General features: G+C 46.3%; 1 protein-coding gene and 1 long non-coding RNA gene across 3 annotated transcripts in view; one reads left to right on the forward strand and one right to left on the reverse strand.

Annotated features, from left to right (window-relative positions):
- Window positions 1–26,997, reverse strand: part of RCAN2 (regulator of calcineurin 2) — a 220,640-nt gene that overhangs the window by 3,034 nt on the left and 190,609 nt on the right. For both annotated transcript variants that reach the window (XM_084752276.1, XM_084752275.1), the window contains 2 exons: window positions 21,763–21,936; window positions 17,739–17,910 (listed from right to left, as the gene is read on the reverse strand). In XM_084752276.1, the coding sequence (XP_084608402.1) occupies window positions 17,739–17,910; window positions 21,763–21,936 (346 nt within the window). The remainder of the gene's footprint in view (window positions 1–17,738; window positions 17,911–21,762; window positions 21,937–26,997) is intronic.
- On the forward strand, window positions 916–24,144 carry LOC311580611. Its single transcript, XR_014773529.1, has 2 exons — window positions 916–1,254; window positions 23,834–24,144. It is a non-coding gene; the product is annotated as an uncharacterized lncRNA (long non-coding RNA).

Below are 26,997 nucleotides of genomic sequence, written 5' to 3' on the forward strand. Positions count from 1 at the left end.
GCAGGCAACAGAGTCAGAGGCAGCCCCTGCTCCCACCGTGAGGAGTCCCACAAGAACACCAAGCTACACGACTGTAACATACGTGCAGAGTGCCTAGGTCAGGCCCATGCCGGCTCCCTGACTTTGAGTCCTATCTCTGTGAGCTCCTATGAGCTCAGGTTACAGTTGAATCTGCAGGTTTTCTCGTGGTGTCCTTGACTCCTTTGGTTCTTACAATTCTTCCTCCCCCGTCGGGAAGGATTCGTAAAAGCTGCCTTGTCAAGGTTTGCAAAGCAAAGAGGACAGACTGTTTATTTTTGCTTTTTGTTTTTTGAGTCAGCCTTGTGTAGACTGTGTAGCCTTGGCTGTCCTGGACTCGCTTTTTAGACTAGGCTGGCCCAGAACTCACAGTAATGTGCCTGCCTCTGCCTCCCTGAGTACTGGGATTAAAGGTGTGCTCTACAGCACTCAGCAGGACAAGCATTTTTAGGTGTGTTGGAAAGCCTGTGCGCTGACCGTGGATGGAATGGGGCCTGTGTGTCGTTGTGTCCTGGCTACTGTCTATCAAACAGCCAACTGCCATCCATCCATTCTCGACTATCCAACCCCAAATAAGCCACTTAACCTTTCTCTGCCACAGCAAGCTCAACTGGAAGTTTCAAAATGGCACTTCCATTCCCTTGGATTCTGAGCACTGGATGGGCCTGACAATACAATACCTAGGCTTGTCAGCGTGCTCCAAAGGTTCGGCTGTTACAATTAATTTGTATCGGTTTGGCCTATGAAGCCAACAACTGACACAGAGTCTGAAATGTACTTTAAAGCTGTTAGCACTATGTGCCGGGCAGAATCTAAACTGATTCTAATCTACTCAGAAATTAAAACAAACTACTCTAAGCCTCACAGCATACATATATTCCAAGCACTTGCCAATCTCATCCTCGGGATGCTTCTTTCCCCTTTGCTTGTCAACTGTCAACCGTCTTCTTCCCTTCAACTGTCAATCTTGGCTCCGCCCCCTCTCCAGGAAGTCCCGCCTTCCACTTCCTGTTCTTCTGCCCAGCTGATTGGCTAAACGCGCTTAATTGACAGTTGTTACATCCACTCAAGACATTCCTCCACACTCATTCGGCTGTGCCCTTGGAAATGGGAGAACATTCAGGAGTTGGAGTCTCACAGAAGGAAGTTGGGCCATTGAGGACACACTCCTGAAGGAGAGGATGGGACCCCTGCCCTCTCCTGCCTCCTTCTTTTTGCTTTCGGACCGCTATTGAGGTGAGTGGGCCTTCTCTATCACGCCTCTCTCCTTAGGAATTGTGCTCCACAGGGCCAAGTGAGCATAAACCGGAAGCTCTGAAACCGGAAGCCAAAGCCAGCATCACTGACTGATTAGGACGGGTGTTTTGTCATAGGGACAGGGAGCTCTCACATCCAGTTCCCCACACCTGTTACTGCATGATCCCTGGTCTTGATGCTAATGGCGGAGTAATCTAGAGTCAAACGCTTTTTGGCTAAGCCAGTCTGTAAATTCTCCTCCAGATATAAAATTCCCACAACCAATAAGAATGGATTACTGCTTGTCCAGAGTCTGCAGTGGTCCAAGAGTCTTTCATCCTGTGTGTGTGGCGTTGGGGCTACATAGGTTGTACAGATGTGAGTGTGTGCACGAGCACTTATAGCCTAGAGGATAGACTTAGGTGTGGCCCCTCAGGCACACCTACCTTTTGTTGTTTCTTTTTTTGTTGTGGCTGTGTTGAAATGGCGTCTCTCACTGGCCTGAAGTTCACTATGTAGGCTACTTTAGTTGACTAGCAAGCTCTAGCCCCTCCCTGCCGTACATTGTTTTTAAATGACTAGCCTTTTGCCTGTGGGTTCTGAGGGCTGAACTTGAGGTCTCACGCTTATCAATCACTCAAAGCCACTTTAGCAACGGAGGCATCTTTCTAGTTCTTGTTTCACACTCAAGTCACTCCCAGGCACCTGTCTGTCTCTGTTTCATCTTGGTAGGTATTTCTCGTGTATCCCCATTGCTGGCTACACAGTGTAGTCAAATGATATTTGCGCCTTAACAGCATAGATCTGGAGAGAGATTTTAATGCAGCAACATGGCTACTCTTAGCACACATCTTTAATCCCTCTGGGTGGAATACACACAAGTCCTTAGAACACACCTTTAATCTTAAACAATAAAAGTAAAGTTAGTTTTTTAGAGGGAAGCACCCATGCTTGAAAGTGGTGTCTATTTGAGAGACAGAGTGACAAACCAGAGAAAGTTTTGACAGAATAGTATATGCCTAACTCTTATGAGAACAGAGCAGAGAGAGGTGACTTAAGAGACAGCAGCAGCAGAGAGAGAGGAGACAGTTTTACCAGGAGCATTTTACAGAGACAGGTTGAAGAGAGAACAAGCTATACATGGGTGAAGACAAAATAAGCCAGAGAATGAGAAGGAGCCAGAAGATTAGAACAGATTGCTAGAGTTAGTTTGAGGCCAAGCAGAACAATTCAGTCAGAAGCCAGGAGAAGCCAGTTTGAATCAGTTAACTTTGAGAGAAGTTTGAACCAGAACAGTTGAGTTAAACCAACCAGTGTGAGTTCAGAAAGAACTAGAAAGGGTGAGTAGTAAGTCTCAGAAGCTGTAAAGATCTAGGCCTAGATTAGATTTATGGAGGTTAGAAGCTTCTAGGACTAAACCTAGGTTAGCAGAGGGAGGCACTAAGCCACCAAGATGAAAGTCACAGTCAGGCAAATAAAGATCATTTACAGAGGCCAGTAGAAGCAACAAGATCTCCAGATTACAGGATCAAGAGGAGAGGAGGTGAGTCTACAGCTTGTAGGATCCCCATCGTCCCCCCAAAACCTCACCCCTTACTGCCCATCCTTCATGACTCAACAGAAAAGGACTTCTAAAATAGCATCTTCCCGATTGCATCTTGGTCACTGGATCTCCAAGTCTCAGTAGACCAAGTCCAGATGTCCTTGAACTAGTCCAGCAGATTCCGTCATCACTCACCAGTCTTTGGCCATGAGCTCACCCATTCCCTTTGTGCTCTGTTGGAGCAAAGTACCTGATACCTTCTAATCATGATGACTATGTTCTTCCACACAGCCCACTTGCTGTGATTACTTGGCATCATCTCACCTCTGTGGGAAGGATTGTAAGCTTTGTCACAGGTGAAAGAAGCCTTGGCGGGCTTTGCCCTTGGACGCACCATGGATACTCCCTGAGATTAACCTTGAGATAGACTGGGTGGAGCCATCCTGGGCCTGGAATTCAGGAAGGGGGACTGGGAGACTCCATCGGGATTATTGTGTTTCTAATCGACCCTCGATGGGAAGAGACCAGCCCTTGCATGTGAGAGACAGACAGGCAGCGAGGACAAGAGGTAGCAGGCTCGGACCGAGCTCCAGTGCACGTGGTTCGGGAAAAGGATCAGCGAACAGGCCAGACCAGCATGCAGGCCAGAGACACCTAGGGACCTGTCCCATGGAACGGATACCGGAAGGTTCACTCTTGTTTCCCTTTAACCTTTTTTTCCCTCTTGTGTAAGATAGTTGGGTTGTATAGTAAAGTTTAATTGTTAAGAAACAGAGCCAACACACCTCTTGTGAGAGTTCCCTAAATCCTGCCCTCCTTTCAGAACCACAACCTGGAAACCACCCTGTCCAGGAACCTTCTGTCCTAGGTCTGTACAGCGAGAACCACTACTTGATGACCAGAGCAGCTACGTCAGTCCCCCTGACAGGTGACAGTCATTTGTGCCACGGTGCATGCACTGGTATGCAACAGTAGCGGAGCAGAGAACTTGCAAGGCATAGACTTAAATTTTGGATGCTGACACTGAAAGTGAGAACCCCTGATGATGTAGCAGGTACCAAAGCTCTTCCAAGTGATGCTGGGAAGGATGGCCAGACTACTCAGGCAACAGTTATTTTTTGAACTGTCTCCTGAAAGGTATTGAGGTCCTAACCTCCTGTCAATGTGACTGCATTTGGAAATAGGGTCTTTAAGATGATCCTGCTAAGATGCGGTCATTATGTCCAAAGCCTTATGAAAAAGGACAAGTTTGGGTACACACGCAGAAACTCACACGGAGAGAATGGAATGTGGAGAATGGGTCCATGTTGTCCAAAGCCAGGGAATGGAATGGCTAGAAGCTGGCAAAGAGCCAAGAGCAGGCCTGTCCCTAAGACCCTCAGAGAGAGCGGGGCCCTGGACACACCTTGATCTTGGAGCCTCTAGAAAGAATGCCAACAAGTATTGTTGTAAAGTCTATTCACCCCGTGATGCTTTATTATACAGCCTAGCAAACTAATGTAGCCACACTCTGCTTTTTGTTCAGTCAAAAAAGGTTTTTATTATTTTTAAAGTTGTATGTATGTGTATTTGCATGCGCATGCGGGTTTGCTTGTTCCTGTAGATGCAGGTGTGGAGGCCACTGGACAGCCTTGGGTGTAGTCCTTTTATAGTTCCTTGTTTGAGAGGGCCTCTTATTTGCTGCTAGTGCACTAGCCTGGCTGAGCCATGACTGTTTGGTATCCTACTGTTTTTAGCTTCCATCTTGGCATAGGAACCACTGACATACACAAATGTCTCCGTGGGCTCTAGGGATTTGAACTCAGGCCCTCCCATTTGTTAGGCCAGTATTTTATTCACTGCACTGTCTCTCCAACCAAGTCAGGAAACTCTTTATCAGACACTCTCCATCAGCATCCCACTGCATCCAGTAGGAACCCTGCTGAGTCATGACAGTGAATAATGAATAGCTGGGGGGGGTGGGGGGTGGGGGTGGGGGAAGCAGAGCACTGCTGCTGCTGAGTGCTGTGGGAGCAAAAGGGATAGAAGCAGGCGGAGCTGTTGCTCTGCAGTGCATGGAGATGCTGTGAGTCAGATGTGCTGAAGTTACAGGGAGCTAGGACTGTGTCCAGTAGTACATCCCCCCGTCCAAGTAAGCCAATGTGGACCAGTCAGCGCACTGCCCCTGTTTGCATTTGTGCTCCGTGGTGAGCTGGAATTGAGAGCAAGCATCAGCCTAGCAAGAGAGTAACACCCTTTGAAGTCACGGTGGGCATGTTGCTGTGGCCCGTTTAATGTTGTGTCAAATGAATTGGATTGAGTGGGGTTTATCACCATGATGGTATTCTGTCTCAATGTTTAAAAAAATATATCAAAGCTCTAAGGTAGAAGAGGCTGTTTGGGTGCTGCTAACAGGGAGGACCCTCTTAGAAGTAACTTTACCTAAGAGGTGCAGGAGACGGTTCAGGGCAGCTTGGTGGCATCTTTTAAAAAATATAGATTATATTTTATGTATACATTTATATTATTGCACATATATAAAATAAGCTACATACAACAAGAAGAACCACCACAAAACAATCAGTAATTTTATATATATATATATGTTACATTCATAATGTTTTGGATATTTGCATTTGGCAATCTTGAAGAAAACATCTTTTCTATCTTGGTGAGTCTAAAATTCTGAATGTAAATCAATATCTATCATATCTCATCTCTATCAACTTAAAAACATCCATCTAGACCTAAAAACATCTTTAACCCCTAAATAACTAAGGTTAATTGTAAAACTAAACTATCTGATCTTCAATCCCATCAGAGACTTGAAAAGGAATAAAATTAATTACCTGAGTGAACTGGAAGTGCAGGTTGGTGGCATCTCTTAGCACTGGCTCTTGGCTAACTTACTGGAAGTGCTCGCAAACAAACACCAGCAGGGGGCAGAAACCCTGCCGACTCTGACACAGTGGAATGTGTGTGTGTGTGTGTGTGTGTGTGTGTGTGTGTGTGTGTGTGTGTGTGTGGTGTCCCAAAGCCCCATGTGCCTCCTGGTACTCTTCAAGAGACACGGGAGGAAGTGATCCCTGAGCCTTGGATGGAGATGGCAGTCTTTTTAGCAGAAAGGATTTCTTTTGGGTTGTCATACTGCGGACAAAGCCTATAATGAGGGATCACTAAGAACCACTGTGGCCCTGTGCACTTCTCTGCTCGTTGTGAGTGCAGAGATGCAGCGTGCATGTGTGCATGCGTGTGCATGTGTGTGTGTGTGTGTGTGTATGCGCACGCGCATGTGCGTGTGTGTGGCCACAGAAGAGATTGACCATAACAGTGTGAATGTGAAGGACGATGCGGGTGAACGCAGGCGAGCAGGAACATGCACCCTGTCTCTCGGCAAGAGCGTGATCCTTGTTGGAGACAAGATTGCATTTTGTAACCCAGGCTGGCCTGGAACTCACTATGTAACCCAGGCTGGCCTTGAACATGTATGTGCTCCTTCTGTGCCAGTCTCTGAAGTGCTGGTATTTCTAGCATACTCTAGCATGCCTGGCTATTCTTTTCCTTTTTCCTTTCCTCCCTCTTCCCCTTCCCTCCCACCCTCCCTTTCCTTCTCTCTGTTCATGCCCTACCCTATTCCCCCTCCCTCTCCTTCCCTCTCTGCCCCCCCCCCCCCCCGCCTCCTCCCCGACCCCTTCTTAACTGCCCTGAAACACACTGAGCAGAGCTAGCTTTTCCGAAGTCTTCTCTTTTCCTTGGCACCCCTCCTTGCACCATATTCACATCACTGGTCCAGAATGGTCCAGAGTAGCAGTGGGGCCCCCTCTGGTGCGGCCTCTGCCTCTGGGGTGCAAAGCACCTTCAGTTATGATAATCAAGTCATCCTGCTCAGTAGTAAGGGATGCTTTCTGGCTGTGGTCCCGTTTTAAGGCTGACATCTCGCTGTGCTATTTTGGGAAACTTTGTTACTATCAAAATCCCGCAAAGCTTAACATCTGCTGAGTGTCTACAAAATCAAAAGACATGGCCCTTGCCTCACTGGATTGGATTTTTCTTTTTTTGGCTTCTCTTTCCCCTCGGGCTTCAGTTAATTCTTCCACCATGAGGGTTGACGTCAATGCTGTCACCACGCGAAGGGAATGACTGGGCTTAGTTGGGAACAAAGAGCTTGTGTCAAGCCGTATCCACCCAGGGTGGGGACAGTCTTTCCACAGTGCAGCAAGGACAGGACATTCAGACCAGTGTCTTTGATGGAATAAAGAAAATACTCATCTGTCACCTGCTTGTTCCTTTGTCCACATTACACTGTCCTATCCATTGCCTGTGTACAGAAAGGAGGCCAGGGCCAAACGCCATAAAAAATGCACCAGTCAGGGTTTTTCCCTTGACCTCTGCTGAGACACATGAAAACTGTCTAGTGTGGGCAAGAGTCAAACGCTTGTTCAAGCCTCCGACACTGACCGAGGCTTGGCTGCTGTCCAAAATAGATGCCAAAGTCCTGTCCTCTTTCTTTTTGAGTGGGTGGAGTCAGGTTAGTGACAATGTCCCAGGTTCTGTGGTATGAAGGAGAGACTGTTGCGCAGGCAAGAAGCCTCCTGTCAGCAATGAGCCGGGCCCCCAGGGTCTAGTTGACACAGGAAACCACCATAGTGCCAGCTGTGACTACAGGCAGTGACCGAGCCCCTCCTGCACCTTCTCTATGCTGACCACTGAGGTGACAGAGTTTGGAAACACTGGCTTCTTGCAGAGTTCTTGCAAGACCAGGAGATGAAGCAGACATTAAATCAGTCAAGACTGTTGAGATTTTAATACTTAGGAAGGAAAAAATAAAAACCTGTTTGATGAGGGGAAGATGAAACCCTTCTGAGACACCACGGCATTCGGGACCAGTCCTTTCCATGTGTCCTAAGGGGGACCAGTCCTTAGCGCATGTCCTGATAGGGACCAGTCCTTAACACATGTCCTGATGGGGACCAGTCTTTAACACATGTCCTGATGGGGACCAGTCTTTAACACGTGTCCTGAGGGGGACCAGTCCTTAGCACGTGTCCTGAGGGGGACCAGTCCTTAGCATGTGTCCCAAGGGGGACCAGTCCTTAGCATGTGTCCTGATGGGGAGTAGATAAAACCCCTGTCCCAGGACCTTTCCAAACATGGCAGTCCGACAGTGTTAGATGCTTTGTACTGTTCTGGAAGATTCTTGCTCCTGCACACTGGCCCCCTTATAGGAGGAGCATACTTCCAGGAGAGCCTGGCTCTGCTTGACTGACATCTGTTAGCACCCACTCTTTTCCATACTAACATATCTAACATGGGTTGCAGACGGCTTTGCTCATCTATGCTTCCTTCCTTCCTCGTTTCCCCCCAGGGGCCTTTCTATCACTCCTCCGGGCTTCTGTGTGAAAATCCTTAGAGCCAGGCATCCCTGGATGCCTTTCCCATCAACCACCACACTTGATGAGTCTCAGGCTTTCCTCAACGTGACTCTGAAGCATTTCCACATGTGTTCCTTCTAACATCTGCTAGGCAAAGATGTCACCCTGGACCCACTTCCAGCTACCTGGAGCACTTCCTGTTGCTTTCTTCACCACAGGAACTAATCTTAAAACGACAGATGGAGACACTGCCTTATCACACACTGCCTTATCACACACTAATAACGTGACTCAGAGGAAGCTGTATAATGTTTCGGAGCATTATCAGTGTAAAATGGTTAGCGCCCGTGTTCCTAGGTCACAGCAAAGTACAGTTCATGTCGACGATATAAAGCTCTCCCAAGATGCATGATAGTAATTACTTGGGAGAACGTCACTGTGGTCAGTGCTGCTCAAATAACCTCAGTTTCCTATAGGATGCATGAATCACACAGCATTTAAATAACCAAGCACCAAAACAATTGCAAAGACTTTGACTCAGTGGGTCATGAAGAACCCTAAGACCTGAAAGACAGGTGTTGCCCCCACAGCTCAGTGTGTAGCTGGGCACAAGGGAGCCTGGTCCAGAAGACAGACTCACCCCTCACCCCAAGTCAGTGCTTTCCATTTTCTGAATTGTCATTGGTAAATATCTCTCCTTCCTCCTCTCTTTCAACGCATATCCATACCTCTATGCCTAAGAGACAGAAAACTGCAAGCTGCTACTTTACTGAGACTTTGGAGGTTTCATGACATAGTCTGAACTATTCAACTCCAATACTCAAATGTGCTGTCTTTCGTGTTATCCACAATTATCTCACTCGAATGATATTTGCACATGTGTGCATGTGTATGTGTGGGGGGCGCATGTACGGGAGCACACACACATGTGTGCATGTATGTATTTCTTCATCACTCTCAATGTTGTTGCCTTGAGAAAGGGTCTCTCACAGAACCAGATGATCAGTTTCAGTTAAGTTAGCCAGCCAGCAAGCTCTCAGGATCTGTCTGTCTCTACCTCCTGGTACTGACCCAGTTCCAGGTACGCCTACCTATGTCTGGCATTTTATATGGGAACTGGAGATTGGAACTCGGATTTCCATGCTTGCAGAGCAAGGGCCGTTGTCCACTGAGCCACCTCTCTAGCCCCTCTAGTGATATTTTGTGTCCCACATTCCTGAAGTCATGATGTAGACTGATGGACAGATGAATGTACACTAGCTAATGCTCAATAAAGACAGGGTTGATTTACAGAGCTATGGAGCTGCTAATAGTCACCTGTGTAAAGTCTAGTATGCACCTGAGGTAGCTGGGAACCACTGTAGTTGGGTAGAAGGCAAAGAAACTCCTGGGCCCTTAGCTTGTTCTTGGTTAAAGAATGGCACATGTCCTCTAGCCCACCCTGGTACCCTCTCAGTATCTGCAAGAGCTTAAGTGCCTGAAATCTTTAGGAAAGATGATGACGACGATGACGATGATGGTGATGATGATGGGGAGGAGGAGGAAGAGAAGGAGATGTATTTAGCCCATGCCAGATAACTGTTAAGATCTTGCCTCTCCTTTCCTTTTGAGAGCAGCTGAGGTTCCTCTCTGCTCAGTGCCGACTCCCTTCAGGTCATGACTAAAGCATCATGTTAATCCTGTGTTTATTTCCACACCTGGGACATGGGCCCCTTTCCAGTATTTCTGTCTGTGGTAACAGGCTCACTAATGAAAGTTCCTCTGCAGTTTGACTACTGTTCTATCTAAACACTGTTTAGAGCAGGTGTCTGCCTGGCATGCTCCTTAAACTCAGCAATAATTGGGCTATAGAGCACATACTAAATTCCAGGCACAGGGCTAAGTGTGTAAGAACATTGCATAAAAGCAAATACTTATTATACACCTCTGTGATGTGGGCTTCATCATGACTAGTGGGGTATGAGGGTAAGAAACCTGCTTCAGGCCATACAGCAAGTAGAAGATGCAATCTAGATTCAAACTCACGCCTTGAGTGTTAGTCATATCCCGAAGCAAGAAGAGAGTCCAGCTTCATGGTGGATATGCATTCATTACAGCTAGAAAAGAGCAGGCACAGAGGGCTAAGGGCATAGGGCACTGAACACTTAAAACCACAGCTATGTAGTAGCTGCCTACTCATAAGATTTAAAATGCTTTTTATAAACATTTGTTTATTTTATGTGGCTGTGTGGTGGATGTGCATGCCTGTACCACGAAGTGTGTGGCAGTCAGAGGACAACTTTCAGAGGTCAGTTTTCTCCTTCTACCACGAGGGGCCTGGGGATTGAACTCCGGCCATCAGGCTTGGCAGCAAGGACCGTACCTGCTGAGGCATCTCGCTGGCCCAGTTCACAAGATGGCACAAGAGCCGAGACAGAACTTACCCTTAAGGATGGCAAGAAGGACTGGAGTGAATGAGGCATTACAAAGAACCCCAGTTGTCTGAAAAGGTTTTTCTCCGATTCCTTGGTGTTTGCGCAAGTTTATAATTAACGTCGGTCAACCTTTGAGGAGAGCAGTGTGCTCCAATTCAGGCTGGGTACCACGGCACCATCATCACTGTCATGTATTTCCTCCTTTACATAAGTGAGAGCTCCGAGTGGTGTCGGGGTAGATGTAATATTAGCTCATGATAGGAAAACATCACTCACTTGGATTGCTAGCATCTTCCCTCCCTGTCCTGCTTCTGAACACATTGAAGGAGATTAAGAGAGGGGAGGAGCTGTGAGAGGAAGAATTCCTAGATTGACCACATTCACCTCTTCCAGAGGTTTCTCCTTCACGAGGCATCATGGTAGCCATTTATCTTCTGCGCCCCCCTGAGACCTGTAGGACCCAGGGCCACAGAATGCATTGAGAGACCGAGGGTCTGAATTCATGGTACAAAGATGGAGGGAGGGAGGAAGAGCAGATGAAATATGACAAGGGGACAGGGGGACTCTATGTCGCTGCTCAGCAGGATCTTAGAAGAGGCACCTGAGGACTGTGTTGAGGAGGGGCTCTTTCCCAGGTGTGCCCCTTCTGGGAAACATCTTGCAGAGGACCCCAAAGCCCTTGAACACCTGTTGGACGATCAGAGCTCTGCGTGCTCTGGACAGGGGAGCTGTAATTGGAGACCATGCTGAGAAAGTACACACTGGCTGTAGCACGTATAATTCAGGCTTGTTTTCAGTGCATAGCCATCTTGGGGGCATGAAGTGAATCTGTACACTGTCCGTGTCATACTCCCAAAATATAGGTGCTCACTTATATTAGAAAAAGAATTTCCTTACCTCTGACTCAGAGCTGGGAATAGATATGGTCGTCCTTGTGAGTTACATTAATTAGTGAGAGATATTTTCCACTTGAGGGAAACTGTCCTGAGCAGGGACGGCAGCAACGCTTCTTTACTATGACATGTTTTGATAGAGTAGAGTTGGGGGTGGGGCAGGAGGAGGGTAATCTAAATAAAGCAGACGTGGGCAACTTGAAACTCAAGTACCGTTTAAAACTCTCCTCTGCAGTTAACTAAAATTGATCTCGCCAAGCAGAGCTAAAAATAGCAGGAGCGGAGAAAAGAATAGACAATGTTTCCATATCTCCCTGGGGCTTTCTCAGAGGCAGCCAGCGTGACCTTCCGCGCCCTCCAGAGAGCCAAACAAAGGCTTAGCACTTCACATCTGCTCAGATCGGTCTTTCATTGGGTGGCACTCTATTTGCCATTTCTGCCCACTGCTGTGGATACGGTGTTGTTTGTTTGTTTGTTTGTTTTGCTGGTGAGGATTTTCTTTTCTCTTTCTTTCTCTGTTACATTACAGAAAGAATAGAACCGTGTATTGCTTCTCAAATTAGGAGTCGCAGACATCATGAAACAAACAATGGTAGCTCATAACCGGGTCAGAAGCTTCTGGATAAGGGTTAAACGAAGTGCAGGAAGCCTTGGTTTCACCCCATGAACGGAACAGAAGGGAGCAAATTTTGTGCTGCAGGTCCCAAATGGCCATTTCAGTAAAGCTAGGGATGTACCTCCCTCTTGGGGGAAAAAAATCCTGGAGTATGTGCAGTGGATAGTGGGTAATGTAGAAACGCACAATGGATTACAGTGCAGAAAATAATGCCGGTGGGGCGCTCAGCTACCAGGGACCTTTATCCACATCCACCTTTCCGAGAGTCGGGGATTATTGGGAAAGAGGAAGTGGAAAGACTGTAAGAGGTAGAGGTGGGAGGGACAGGACGCAGGTGTCTTCTGGATATGATATGACCTTTGCCCTCATGAACTCAGGAGCTGGAGCTGCCTCCCCGGGCCCTGAAAGTTCAAGACTTTCTAGCATGGACAGGAAGGGGCTCAGGAACACTTGACTCCAATAAGGAGTGGCTTTTGGGGGAGGTTAAGTCTGCTTTCTTTAAGGGTGTGGGCCCTGGCAGGTAGGCTATGTTGCAGAAGATGGCCTCATACCCATAAGAATACAAACAGCACAACATTAAACTTGAGGGTTATCTTTTAAAAAAGGACACAAAGTTGGGAATGGGTGGGGGAGGGGCAGGGCGGATCCGGGAAGAGTTGTGGGGAGGAGTAGGGGCGACTATGATCAAAATCCTTTGTGCGAGAGTCTCAAACAATGAAGAATAAATATTATATTCAAAAAACTGGTAGTTCTCCTTTAACATGAAATGAGTTATAATTTGTCACTGAAATGGTTCCGGCAAAGGATTAAAGAAATTAACGCTATGAAATCGGTTTTTTACCGGCAATGCTGGAAGTCCTTTTGTTATTGCTAACATTAATTAACTGCTGTCTGACTCAGTCTGGCTGAAGCCACAGAAAGCAACGGTTGCCTGCTGAAGACACCATCCCTAAGCAGGCTGCCATCTGAGACATCCTTTCATTGATGTATTCAGCCATCCAATGTTTATTGAATATCTACCGTGTGCCAGGTGCTAGCAGGAGCTGAGAATGCCAATGTGAGTGAAGCATACACATTCCTTCTTAAAAGCAGGGAAGAGCCAAAGTTAAACAACAGAAAATGCCCACAAGGAGAAGGGAGCATTTTGTGTTGTGTGTGTGTGTGTGTGTGTGTGTGTGTGTGTGTGTGTGTGTGTAAAGTGCCATAAGGAAAACAAATCTTTTTACTTTGCTGTGGCATGGTTGTTGGGGGTGGGGGTAAGATAGGCATGCAGGTAAGGGAGAATTCAGAGTGTGTAGTATTCTTTTAAGATTTATTTATTATTATGTATACAATGTTCTGTCTGCATGTACACCTGCAGGTCAGAAGAGGGCATCAGATCACATTATAGGTGGTTGTGAGCCACCATGTGCTTGTTGGGAATTGAACTCACAACCTCCAGAGAAGCAGTCAGTGCTCTTAACTCTGAGCCATCTCACCAGTCCTCAGAGTGTGTAGTCTTAATCCATGCTCATTGTGCCTGAAATAGCCTCTGCCGTAGCTTGAGAGCCCACCAGAAGTTTGTACATTGCATTCCCCACTTCATCAATGCAGCAGCTTTGAAGGCATTTGGGTCACGAAGTCTGCACACCAATGAATGGATTAATGCCAGTCTCATTTTCCTGAGACTTAGATTAAATACCAGAAGAGTGGGCTGTTACAGAGCACGGCCCAAACTTAAATCTTCTGTGGGTTTGTTTTTGTTTTAAAGACAGAGTCTCAGCTGGCTGTTATACACCTTTAATCCCAGCACTCAGGGAGGCGAGTCCAGAACAGCCATGGTTACATAGAGAAACCCATCTGTGGGTGGGGAGTAGAGACAAGGTCACACTATATAGACCTGAATAAATATAAGCCTCCCAATCCCTAGAAATAAAGGTGTGCATTTCTACACCTGGCTGCCTCGTGCCCTTTGGTGACATATAAATGACCAGATGCTGACGGTATGTCCCTGGGGTTCCTAGCTTCCAGAAGTACTACCCAAAACAAATCTCTTTCTATAAATGATCAAATTCTGGGTGTTCTCTTTCAGCAACAGACAAGTGAAAATGATGGCCTCTAAGATGGTATATTTTCAGCCCCATTATCGGATACAAGTCGTTATCCACATGGGATATGGAAGCAAAGAGAAACAGCCTCAAACTGCTAGCAAGAGAGGCAGATAATAATAACACCCCCACCCCCAAAATCCACCCAGGTGGCAGACGTTTCAAGGACGAAATATGAGTTGTCCTTGCCAAGGAGGAAACCCTAGATGTCGGTGACCTTGGTATTTATTGAACACGGCAGTGACTGGGTCCATCTTTGTGCACTCTACACAAAGAGCCAGGCTTTCTGAAAGGCTGGAATGGTGTTCAAGATCCCCACCAACTCAGGGTTAGAACAGAAGTTACCCAGTGCCCACGCAGAACAGGCCTAAAGCTGGCCATACTCCATAACAGACCGTCTGGCCAAGGGGCGGAGCTTCACCACCTGGAATCAGAAGAGCCAGATGCCAGGCTGCATTACACTGGGAAAACCCATCTGTCTTCTCACAGCTCAGTCCCCTAGTCTGTGTCATGGGGATGGCAACAGCTCCAGGGCACTTGCAAAATGGTACAAGGTACATTTATGTGAGGCAGGAAGGTGACCGTGATAGGTTAGCCTGCATTTGAACGCTGTCAATCACTTGTGCTCAGCTCTCACAAGAACCGCCCTCCTTTTCTGGATGTCTGGCGTCATTTCCGCCCTGCATCCTTTGCTGCAGGTCCTGCAGGTTCTCCCTTCTAGGACTTACTCTCTTCTCTGTGTGTCCCTTCTCTTTGTCTCTTAGGCCACTCTTGTCCCTGACAGTGACTTCTAGTCAGTGAGGGTCACTGAGGCTGGCCGTCATCTCCTCTCCTTATCACTGACCCCAAATGAAAGTTTATATTTTTTATTTTAAAAAAATGACTAGAATTTTTTTGGATTACCAGCTCCAAGTGCCAGTTGAGCTGTGATCTCAGCACATTTTATACGAAGGAGCCCCTTTGGGAAAGAGCAAAGACAAAGCTGGAATATGGCTGAGCTGGTAAAGTATTTGCCATGTAACAGCGGTACCTACAGTCTGGAGCTCGTATGGGCATGGTGGTGCACACTTGTAATCCCAGTGCTGGGGAGGGAGAGACAGCTGGGTTCCCAAGACTCTTTGGCTAGACAGCTTAATTACTTGGTGAGTTTCAGGCCAAGTGAGATCCTGACTCAGCCAAAACAAACAAACGAAACCAACAGCAGAAAAGGTAGATGATGCCTAAAGAAAGAAACCAGAGTCTGCCTACGTGCCCCCTACTCACTCACTCCAACACACACCTCACTCATATACACACTCACTCACACACACACTCATTCACACTTAACTCACTACACACTCACACATACACTCACACACTGACACTCACCACACACACTCATACTCACACATGCTTACTCACACATACTCACATTCACTCATACACATTCACACATGCTCACTCACACACTCACTCATTCACACACATACTTACACACTCACACTCACCATACAAACACACTTAATACTCATATATACACTCACTCACACATACACTTATCACACACTCACACACACTCACACATGCTCACTCACATACTCACATTCACCACACAAACACACTCAAACACACACACATACTCACACTCATACATGCTCACTTACTCACACACTCACTCATACACACACTCACTCACACACACTCACTCACACTTACACACTCACACACATACTCACTTACACACATACATACTCAGACTCACTACACAAACACAGTCGCACACTCATACACATACTCACACACACTCACCACACACTCACATATGCTCACTCACATATACATTCACACTTACACACATACTCACACACTCACTCACCACACACACACATACACACACATACAAACACACGACAAACACACGCACACACTCACACTTGCAGTGAAGGATGATGAGCACAGCCTTGGAACTACTTGGCTGTGTTCTCAGCAATTTCTGTTCTTACCCTGGGGCCCCAGGCTCCAGTCCAGTAGAATGCAGCCAGGCAGCCAGCAGCCTGGTGATTCTACAGGAAGTTCTATTTGCTGATATTCAGAACAGTTATCCAACATGTTCACACATGTGGCTGGGCATAGCAGAGTCAAGCTGGCACCCACAGAGTCCCCTTGGCTGGAGAGGGTCCCTGCTTCTGCGATGGGCAATGGATTTCCAAGGTTTGACTTGGGAAGACTTGAATTTGTACATGTCACCATGCTACTGCGCTCCACAGCCATAGCCCTGCCTGAACGGAGACCATGTAGAGTCAGGACTCCAGTAAGCGAACTAGGCACTCATAAATGCCATCACCTTGTTCTCCAGGCCACCCTGCACACCTATGCTCCTCACAGTGGCTTTCTGAGCATGAAACCATGCCCATTTCTAAGGCCCTAGAAGCCAAGGGCAGGCCCCACGCTCAACAGGCAACTATTCTCTCCCAGAGAGTGCTTATTAATCATATCCATCTTCACCAAACACAGCAGGGTGACCATTTATTCTTAGGACTTGCCTGGTTTTAACACAGAAGCCCCACATACCTGGAATCTTTCAATCACTGACACACCTGGATCATTGCTCACTCTAACTCCCATGGTTGACAAAATATGACACATATAAGAATCAGTTTCTGGGATGGGTGACTCTGGCTCAAACATGTCCCTGACTGTGTAACAAAGTAGACTGTATTGTAAATTCAGCATTTAGGGGCCGGTGGCTCTTAAACTCACCGTAGATTAGCACCAGGGGAGATTTCAGAACGCTACCTCTCTTAGGGGGGATTCAGGCATTTGGGGTTGTATTTTATAATTCCCCGGTCACCCTAGAGGAACTGCCAGCACAAAGGGCTGACTTAAGGGCCACTAGTCATCCTTTCTCTCTCCACAGTGCTGATTTTAGCCACTTCTGTTCCAATCATTTCCTTGCATTGCGGAAGACAAAAAAAAAGTAATTTGGAACACAAAGGAATTGGAGATGGTATCACTGCTGGGTATAAACTCTGAACTAACACCAGACACGTGCATAAAGAGCTATGTACAAGAATGCTAAATAGTAGCTTTGATTGTCATGCAGAAAACCTGGAAACAACCCACACATCCCTCCACAGGAGAGTGCGAAAGTGAAATGTGGCAGAAAATGTCTGTGCCTGGAATGGACAAATAACCCGCAATGTATCAATGGAGAGAGGCTGCCCTGACTTCCTGTGGTCCTTGGAAGCCTTCCTTTTGATAAGGAGGATGTCACACATCAGAGGATCCCAGCGTACATAGTAATATCCGCAGCGGTAATAAAACCGGTAAGGCAGCAAGGTAGCCTCTTGCCAGCTGAGACAACACCTTTCTCTGTATAGCTCAGAACGCGTAAGAGGCGCCTGCAATGCTCTTCAGAAGGCGCAGAGCTGGGCACTGCGCTCTCATGTGTCATCCCTCCCTCCCACTGTCCACCGGGAGCAAGGAATCCATTAGAAATGCAGGTGTGCCGGGAACCTATGCGTTCAAGCTTGTTACCTTCACCTGGCAGTTCTAGGTTGCTGACTGGGTTGCTTAGTTTTAAGAAGGGGCAGGATCTTACCTGGTCCTAGTTTGGCCACAGCATAAAGGAGGTCGTAGTTGAGGACTGGGGTGGCATCGGTGATGGGCTTCCAGCCAACCGGAGGAGACGAAGGGGGCGAGATGAGGAACTGTTTGGCAGGCTGTGGCGGTGCCAAGTGCAGTTTGTCTCCATCCGTCTCGGGGGTCTGGACCTTTCAAATACAGAACAATGAGACATGTTTTTTTCCCTGCTTTCAGCCATGCAGGGCTCCACTGACGGCCAGACCGCAGTAGCAATCGCTCCCTTCTGCACACATTGCACTCACTGTCTGATTCAGTCCTTAGAGCGGCAGTTTCCAGCTTTGTTCTTTGAATGAGCACCAGGGTCCCCTAGAGGGCTGAGGTTCTGAGCCCCGCCCCCAGCGCTGTGTGTGTGCACACGGGAGTGTAAATGTGTGGAAGCTAGAGGAGAGCTTCTGATGTCCTTCCTCAGGTGTCATGGCCCCTGGGTTTTGTTGTTTTGTTTTTTTCCTTGAGTTCATCAATAAAGTTCCCCTAGATGGCCAGCAAACCAGAGGGCCGCCTAAGACCATCAGAAAACGCAAATGTTTGCATTACAGTTTATAGCAGTAGCAAAATTACAGTTATGAGGTGTCGACAAAGACGATTTGGGGTTGGGAGTCAGCACAGCATGAGAGATTGTGTTAAAGGGTCACAGAAGTAGGAAGGTTGAGAACCACTGCCCCAACCCTCCCCACTGCCCCAACCCTCCTTACTGCCCCAACCTTCCCCACTGCCCCAACCCTTCCCACTGCCCCAACCCTCCCCACTGCCCCAACCCTCCCCACTGCCCCAACCCTCCTTACTGCCCCAACCCTTCCCACTGCCCCAACCCTTCCCACTGCCCCAACCCTCCCCACTGCCCCAACCCTTCCCACTGCCCCAAGTCTAACTATGCACTCTTTAAATAAAGACTACAACTGTGTCTCCCACAACCACCCCCGATAGCTGTCCAACTGTGTCTATTTCTGAGGACTTACCTATTTTCTGTGGAACCATAGAACAGGTGAGGTTTTTTTGTGTAGCTTCCTATCACACTGTAAAGGCTCATTATTTGGTCAATATGTCTTTTACAGCTGAATAATAATCCTTTGTGTGGACATACCACAGTCTCTTTATCCCTTTATCTGTTGAAGAACTTTAGGCTGTTCTCACCTATCGTCAACAGTGCTGTGAACATTGATGCCTAAGTATTTGTTCACGTTCCATATTTTCAGTACCTAGAAGATTATTACTAAGTCACATGGTAACAATGTTATCTTTTAATGCAACCGAACCTACATATGTTTGTATGTATGTATGTATGTATGTATGTATGTATGTATGTATCTGTCTATCTATCTTTTTATGCAATATATTATAGATACTGCATGCACACACACACACACACATACACTCAGTCTTTTGATTTTGAGACAGGGTCTCACTGTGTAGCTCAGGCTGGCCTTGAATATACGGTCTCCTTCCCCAGGATCTAGAGTTCTGGTATTACAGGTATACACCGTCACAACTGGTCCTGATGCAAGTTTTAATCAATGATGATCTGAGTGTCCTAGCTACATGAATTTGTAAGAGATGTAGAATTTTATCAGGTGTCTGTGGCTAAAGCCTGGGATCTTTCCACTGTGCCACAGGCCACTTGAGAGGTGACTGTTACCTAGTGATGGATGAAGCCTTGATGGAGAATAGACACTGACTGCGTAGTGTTGTGGGCCCCGTGAAGATCCCCAAGGATGCCCCATCCCTGTTCAAAATAGTGAGCATTTGGTTTTGCGAAGCATAAAATTAATTTTCATGGATTTGTAACTCTTTGTTGTGAATGAGTTTAGCAGGCCACTAAGCCTATCATTTAGATTTTAGTCATAACCCCTGTCAGGAAGACTAGGAGCCACTGTGGCGAGATCATCTCTATTGCAGCTCCTAGATGGAACTTACTGTGCCTTTACCAAAGTCTAGCCACTGCTGCACACAGCCTTCCATGTCATCATCGTGACGTGACAGCCATATGGGTTGATGATGTCATCATTCCCCTCTTATAGAAGAGGATTCTGAGTCCCAGTGGGGTTCTGTGATGTCCTGGTTAGAGCAAAGCTTGGCAGCTCCTCGAGCCTCTGTCCTAAGACACAGATACTGTTTTATCTGGGACTCAGATAGATGTCTATCTCTTTCCTTGTTTAAAAATTTTTTTAACTCTAAGAATCTCATACATAGATAAATGTGTTTTGATCATATTTGCTTCTACTCCTATGCCCTCCTGAGCTCATGTTCTTTATGTTTTTATATCCACTGAGTCCAATTTGTACTGTCCATATAAATATGGGCAGGGGACCATCCACTGAAACATGGTCAAGCTACCAGAGGCCACACCCCCAAGGAAACTGACTCCCCCTCCCCCCTTTTTAGCAGCCATAAACTGTCAAAAAGCCCCTCAGCTGGAGGCAGGGGCTCATGGTCTCCCTTTTCCCTCCGTGCTGGAATGTTGCCTGGCTTATCTTGTGCAGGTCTTACACAACCACTAAATTAACTCATTATAACTGCACACCAATTCATGTGTGTGCAGTACCTGTGGAGGCCAGAAGAGGGCATTGGCTCCCCTGGAATTGGAGTTAGAGACAGTTATGAGACACCATATGGGTGCTAGGAATCAAACTCTAGTCCTCTGAAGAGCAGCCAGTCCTCTTAACTGATGAACAGCTCTCCAGGTCCCCAGTTACATTTTAATTTAATTCATTTATTTTAAAATTAACAATGGCTGTTTTTTAGATTTCTAAATTTTATTTCATGTGCATGAATGTGGTGCCCACATTTATAAACATGCACCACATTGTAAAAGTAACTTTAAACCGGGCGGTGGTGGTGCACGCCTTTAATCCCAGCACTCGGGAGGCAGAGGCAGGCGGATCGCTGTGAGTTCAAGGCCAGCCTGGTCTACAAAGTGAGTCTAGGACAGCCCAGGCTATACAGAGGAAACCTGTCTCAAAAAAAAAAAGTAACTTTAATTTTCCTGGCTTGATTGTTATCTGGGAGGCTTACTGCCTTCTTCTGCTGACCTAGGCCTAGTCCTGGAAGCTTGGCCTCCCCATACAATCTAACGTAGGCCTAGAATGTTTTCAGCCTCTGAGATTTATTGCTTAATAAGCTCACCCTTACTTGTTATTTCTGAGCTCATAGCTGGTTGGTTCAGTTCAGCTGTTCTGGCTCAATCTCTTCACCCAGATGATTTATTTAATTTGGCTTATCTCTTGGCCAGAATTGCTCTGCTTGGCTTCAGACTAACTCAACAATCTGCTCTAATCTTCTGGCTTCTTCTCGTTTTCTGGCACATTCCTTCTTCACCTGAGTTCTTTCTCTGCAACCCATCTCTCTGTTATTGTCCTCGTAAAACTGCCTCCTCTCTCTGTAAAACTGCCTCTTAGGTGGCTTCCCTTTCCTCTCTCTTCTCGTGAGAATTGGGCGTATCCCATTCTATCAGTCTTCTCTGATCTGTCACCTTTTCTGCCACTCAATTAGACATCATTTTCAAACATGGGTGCTTCTTTCTTTTTTTCTTTCATTCATTTTTGTTTTGTTTTGGTTTTTGTTTTTTGTTTTTTTTTGTTTTTTGAGACAGGGTCTGTCTGTGTTAGCCTTGGCTGTCCTGGACTCGCTTTGTAGACCAGGCTGGCCTCAAACTCACAGTGATCCACCTGCCTCTGCCTCCCAAGTGCTGGGATTTGCCACACCTGGCTGGTGCTTCTTTCTACCAACTAACTTGACCTTCATTTGTGAATAAAAGCATGTACCACCACACCTGGAGCTAAGCTTTTCTTTACCTGATACTTGCTCTATACCACGCTGGCCTTGAACTCAGTTCTTTGTGTATTCCAGCTGGATCACAGAGACCTAGAAGGTCTTTGAATGTGATCTCTTGCCAGAGCAGCCATGTTCTGAATTAACATTCCTCTACACCACATGGGTGCTAGAAATTGAATCTGGTTCTGCAAAAGAGACAGGTGAAGGATTACCTGTGCAAAGTAGAGTTTCAGCTTCTTCCCTCTGAACTGGGTCTCATGAAGCTCTATCCGGGCCCGGGCTGCAGATTTGGGGTGGCTGAAATTTATCCGGACCCGTCGGAAACTCTTAAACAGCTGGAACGTCACACACTCATCGTAAGTCCGGAACAGTCCCTCAAATTTTTCCTGATAAAAAAACAGAGAAAAAAATCCATTGCTCATAGGTCTTGGATGATGTCATGTGATGAAAGTAGGCAACCTCGGTAGGCTGTTGGGAACAGAAAGTTAAAACAGGAGTATTGTTGTCAGAAACAGGAGTTCCCACAGCCTGGGTAGCTATGAGGAAGAGAAACAATGTTCTCCATACACCTACTCCATCCTATAGACAACTCTGTTTTGAGATACAAAACAAAAAAACCAAGAAACAAACAAACAAACAAAAAAACCAACCAGCCTTTATTGCATCAAACTACTAAGATTATTTCATTTTTTTTTTCTGCAGCATAGCCAAGACTCCATAAAACAAAGAATAATTTAAGATATTTAATTTGATACACAATTTTAATTCAACTAAAAAACATCTATTTCTTGGTACAAGGCTAAGGGTTTTAGGAAGGTTCAGAGATGGGGGTCATTTTGTACTGATCTGTGGTTGTCTAAAAACTTAACATGAGAGGCCAATAAATATAGAAATAAGAGAACACTCAGAAGAGAAGGGTCAAAAAATAAAAAAATAAAGAACAGAAAGGAAAAATCACATATAGAAAGGAACTAAGCACATGCCTGTGTATAAAATTAACACTGTAGTTCTTCTTAGCCTTAAAAAAAAAGAGAGAATTTAACACTAGAAAACCACTGTATATTAAGAGCTGTACATTTCTTAATGGAGAAATGGGTCTTAATAAAATAATACTAATAATTACCATATCAATGTATTACATGGTATAAATATATTAATAAACAATATTGCTAATACAATAATAATAAATAAACATCCTGATCTTTCATTTACAACGGCCAACAGTATTTTGTCCTAACAGTTAGTAGAAAGAGGAAATGCATGAACAACGGATTCTCCAAGAGTCACATAATCCTGTGTGTGTGGTAAAAGCGTTCCTTTTCACCCTCAGTGCCATCATTTCACAAACTGATATTCCCAGGTCATTCAGCAAGGTAAGGGCAGTCAGGGTCCCCGGGATCGGGCTACAGAGGTGCTTTTTAACTATGGGCACAGTCACTACTAGACTGATGGGAAGAAACACGTTAGTGTAAGGGGGAGGGGGAAGGGTAGATGACCCTGGGCTAAAGTGGTGACCACGTGAAAGAGAAGGACATGACATGGGGTTTAGAACCCACGAGTCCTGCAGCATTTTAGAACAGATCGCTGCTGTCAGTGACGAACTCCCTGTCTCTCTGGCACCCAGAAGAATTCATCCTAAACTTCTATGTACATGCGTGGAGTCCTTCCAAGCCCAGGCAACCCCCACGGCTGAGCCCACCACAGCCCTTACTCTTTCTTTTGTATGCCAATATATCATTCCATTCCCAACAACCCAGAGAATCCACTCAAAGCTTTGGGCTTGTGTCCCTTCTTTATGCTTTTAGGCATTTGATGGATCCCTCTTTCCTGGCTTCCCCCCCCCCCCCCTTCCCTGACAATAGCAAACCAAACATCTTTCCTTGCCATAGGCAGAACGGATTTTTCCCTTTCATCTCTCAAGTCTTGGGAGAAGCCAGCCCTAAAGCCTGGGGCTTTATAGCTACTACTTCAAGGAGCTTCTTAAAAAGTCCTTTCACCTGGTCCTGCGCCTTTTCTAGATAGTAGCGCTGACAATTAGCATCCTCTCCCCACTGCACAGTATGGGTGCTCTGAGCTGGCCAAAACTCAGCCAGTTCTTTGCTTAGTTAGGAATGAGAGCGGGTTATGATGTTAAAAACTCATTTTGCATTTAGCATGGGCTTTAGGGCAAAATTCTAGAGATCTCTCTGTGGCTCACTTATTTTCCCAGCTGGGAGGTCCTGTCTCCTCATTGCTTTCCATGTTTGCAGATCATCTTACCTTTAACCATCTGTCTACTTCCAGTGCACCATGCTGCTGTGACTCAACAGGATGAAGGACTACGCAGAGGGGCAAGTGCAGATTACGTGAACAGCATCTTAGGAACGGGGCTCTTCTTCCTTGATATTTCGACCCTTGACAAGTGGGCGCCTCTGAAGGCCGTTGCAGCTCATTGACCTAATTTTGTACTTTCAGTGGAGTTGATTTTTATAAACTTGTTATGCATGATTTTATAATAGCGGACACTTTTCATTTGTAAAATAGCTGCCCTAAGTTATACAGCCTTACAAGATGATTGGCGTAATCACACAATATTAAAATGACAATCAATAATATTGATTACCAAAACATCTGGTGGCTTTAAAGCTTATGGTTTATCAGTGTGTGTGTGTGTGTGTGTGTGTGTGTGTGTGTGTGTATGCCTGCAGAGGCCAAAAGAGGGCACTGGATCACCTGGAGCTGCTTGTCACAACTGGTGAGCTCCCTGAAGTGGACACTAGGAACCAAGCTAGTTCCTCTGTAAGAGCTGCACATGCTCTGAACCAGCCTTTAGTCCAGGAGGTTTCTCCTTTTTATAAGTTAGCATACACAGTACTGGGCCTCGTTTCAGCATCTGTACACGTGTCTTTATACTGTGTTCTGCATCCTTCCCACAGTGCCTTCTCTCAGGCCTCTCCTCCTTTCTCACAAGTGTCTTCCTCTCCACCATGGTTCCCTCTTCTGCCCACATATCACATACCTTTCATTACATGGAGAACATTGAATTTTAAATGTGCTTTGTAATGGATTTGGGTTTTGTAAGTGCAGCCTGAGTATTTGGCTCTTTACTTGAGGAATCCTGATGCAAGTTTCCTCTTTTCTAATGTTCTGTATTCTAAGAATTTCATACGTATATAATCAAGCTCACCCCCACTTCATCCCCCTCCAGTTCATCCATCCCAACTTCATGTGCCCATTTAAGAAGACATATTTATATTATATGTTTATGAGCCTTTACGTTTATGAGCATGATGCATGATGTACGTGCCTGTTATCTTCAGAGGCCAGAAGAGGGTCCAAGCCTCCCAGGGTTGTAAGCCACCATGTGGGTGCTGGGAACTGAGCTGGGTTTCTTTTCCAGAGCAGCCATTGATCTTACCCACTGAGCCATCTCTCTATCCCCCAGTGTGCTCATTCTAAAAAAGAACTGACTGAGTCCACTTAGTACCGCCTGCAGGTCCATGGGTGTTGAGCTACCTACTAGAGTGCGCATACCCTCTCAGGACCCGAATCCCTTAAAACATGCTGAGTCGCCGTCCTCCATCAGCCATCAGTTGCCAATAGCTCCTCAGCTATAAGTGGGACTTCATTACTCTGCCCCCTTGCATGCTGGGCTAAGGCGACCCCCAACTCCCCGGGCAAAAACAAACAAACAACAAACCACTACACGCAGCAAGTTTTCTTTAAGTTTCTTACTCCATTTCTGCAATTGGTTTTCATCCACAGTTTGTGTCTCATATGTAAAAGACATCCAACATATGATGGGATAATGCAACAAGATAGAACTTCAGTAAGAAAAAGAGGGACAAAGGGAGAAGCATGAATTGGAGCCTAGTGCTTACATTCAGTGAGGCTGAACAGTGTCTCATAGCTATGACCTCTACCACACTTACGCCAACACAAAGCCTGCATCTTTGTGAACATATACAGGGTAAAGAAACTCTCATGCATCCTACAGCTCATGGAGTTTACAAGGAAAAGATGGATCTGAGGCTAAATCTAGGCCATTGGATCTGTCCAGGGTTCTCACAAAGGGACCTTCGTAATGTGAGGAGTGAGCAATATTCCTGTTACAGCATGCGACAGAATGGTAGATGATGTGTTTATGATCAAACTAGCAGGAACTACTATTTGCTAAATCAAAAACCTTCCCCTGTAAGCTCAGTAAAACTGACGAAGTGCTCCAAACATCCTGCCTGGTGGGCGCCACCAAACCTGAGAGGATTTTAGGGAAACTCTGCAAAGCTAAAATAGTTACACTGGCTTCAATTCACAGTCAGTGGACCAAACCTAACTTCCGATGGTTCTCGCCCTAACTCCTCAAAAACATTTAGAGAGAGTTGGAGTTATCAAGCTAGGGGTTAGGTCTTTGTCTAAACAAAAGAAGCCACTACAAACCAGGTAACTGCACAATTAGGCAGCTAGAAAATGCAAATTAGTCATACTGCACAAATACTGCCAATAACATGAAAAGGAGCACCAAGTTCCCAGGACAGAAGTGAAGACGTGGGGTTCCCCCATCACCCTAAAGGGCCAGCGCTGTGCTTGTGAGGTGCATGTGTAGGAAGCTCAGCGGAGCCTTTGTCGTGTGAAACCTCACCATACTCCTTACATAGTTTTCAGGATTTTACACTTGAGATCCCTGTAGGTTTAAGTGATCTTAATAAGAAACTGGATGTCTCAGAACCACAAGACTTTTCATCTGTCAGATGAAACATAGAAACTGTTAAAGACGGAAACCATCTATCACCTTCCTGTGGCTACCACGGACTGTCACAGGCACATCGCATCCATCAGGGAGATACCGGCTTTGATGGGCCTCTCAGGAAACCCTGCTGTCGAGCCTGCTACCGTGAAAGGGATAACCAGCCTGCATGTGGTGGTTCTTGTGTTTAGAGGTAATCCATCATGATTTCTTTGTCCATCTCCTCCCAATACTAATGCATGCACTTGCCTCATCTCTGGTCCTAATGTTACCCGAACACTAGATCATTATGAACGGGAGGGTTGCCATGCCTTGTACAGCTTAGTCCTGGAAACCTGACTGGGGTGACATGGGGATAAAGAAATGAGAGACACTGAAGAAATGACAGAGGCACAGACAGAAGCTGGGATTGGGTGTCTTCTTCTGGCTCTGGTGGAGGGCACATACCATACAACCCAGAAATTCAAAGTGTTTATTATGCACAGAATGAGGAGGAGCCAGTAGCTAGTCTTTGTGGGAGGTCTTTGTAGGGGAGCAGTTTCAGGCTGTAACACCCCCAAGGAGGAAGCTGTGGCCCATGGGATCCTTTCTGTACACGGGTCTTAAAGGTCAAACCCCTGCCAGCTCTCGGACATGGACCAGGAGGCTTTGCTGTTTCTCTGAGGGCCACCTGGGGAAGTGAGGCTTCTGTGCCATTTCCATTTCCTTGGGATTGAGGAACTGG

Source organism: Acomys minous (assembly GCF_964271855.1).
Source record: "Acomys minous genome assembly, chromosome: 13".
NCBI classification, from domain to species: domain Eukaryota; kingdom Metazoa; phylum Chordata; class Mammalia; order Rodentia; family Muridae; genus Acomys; species Acomys minous.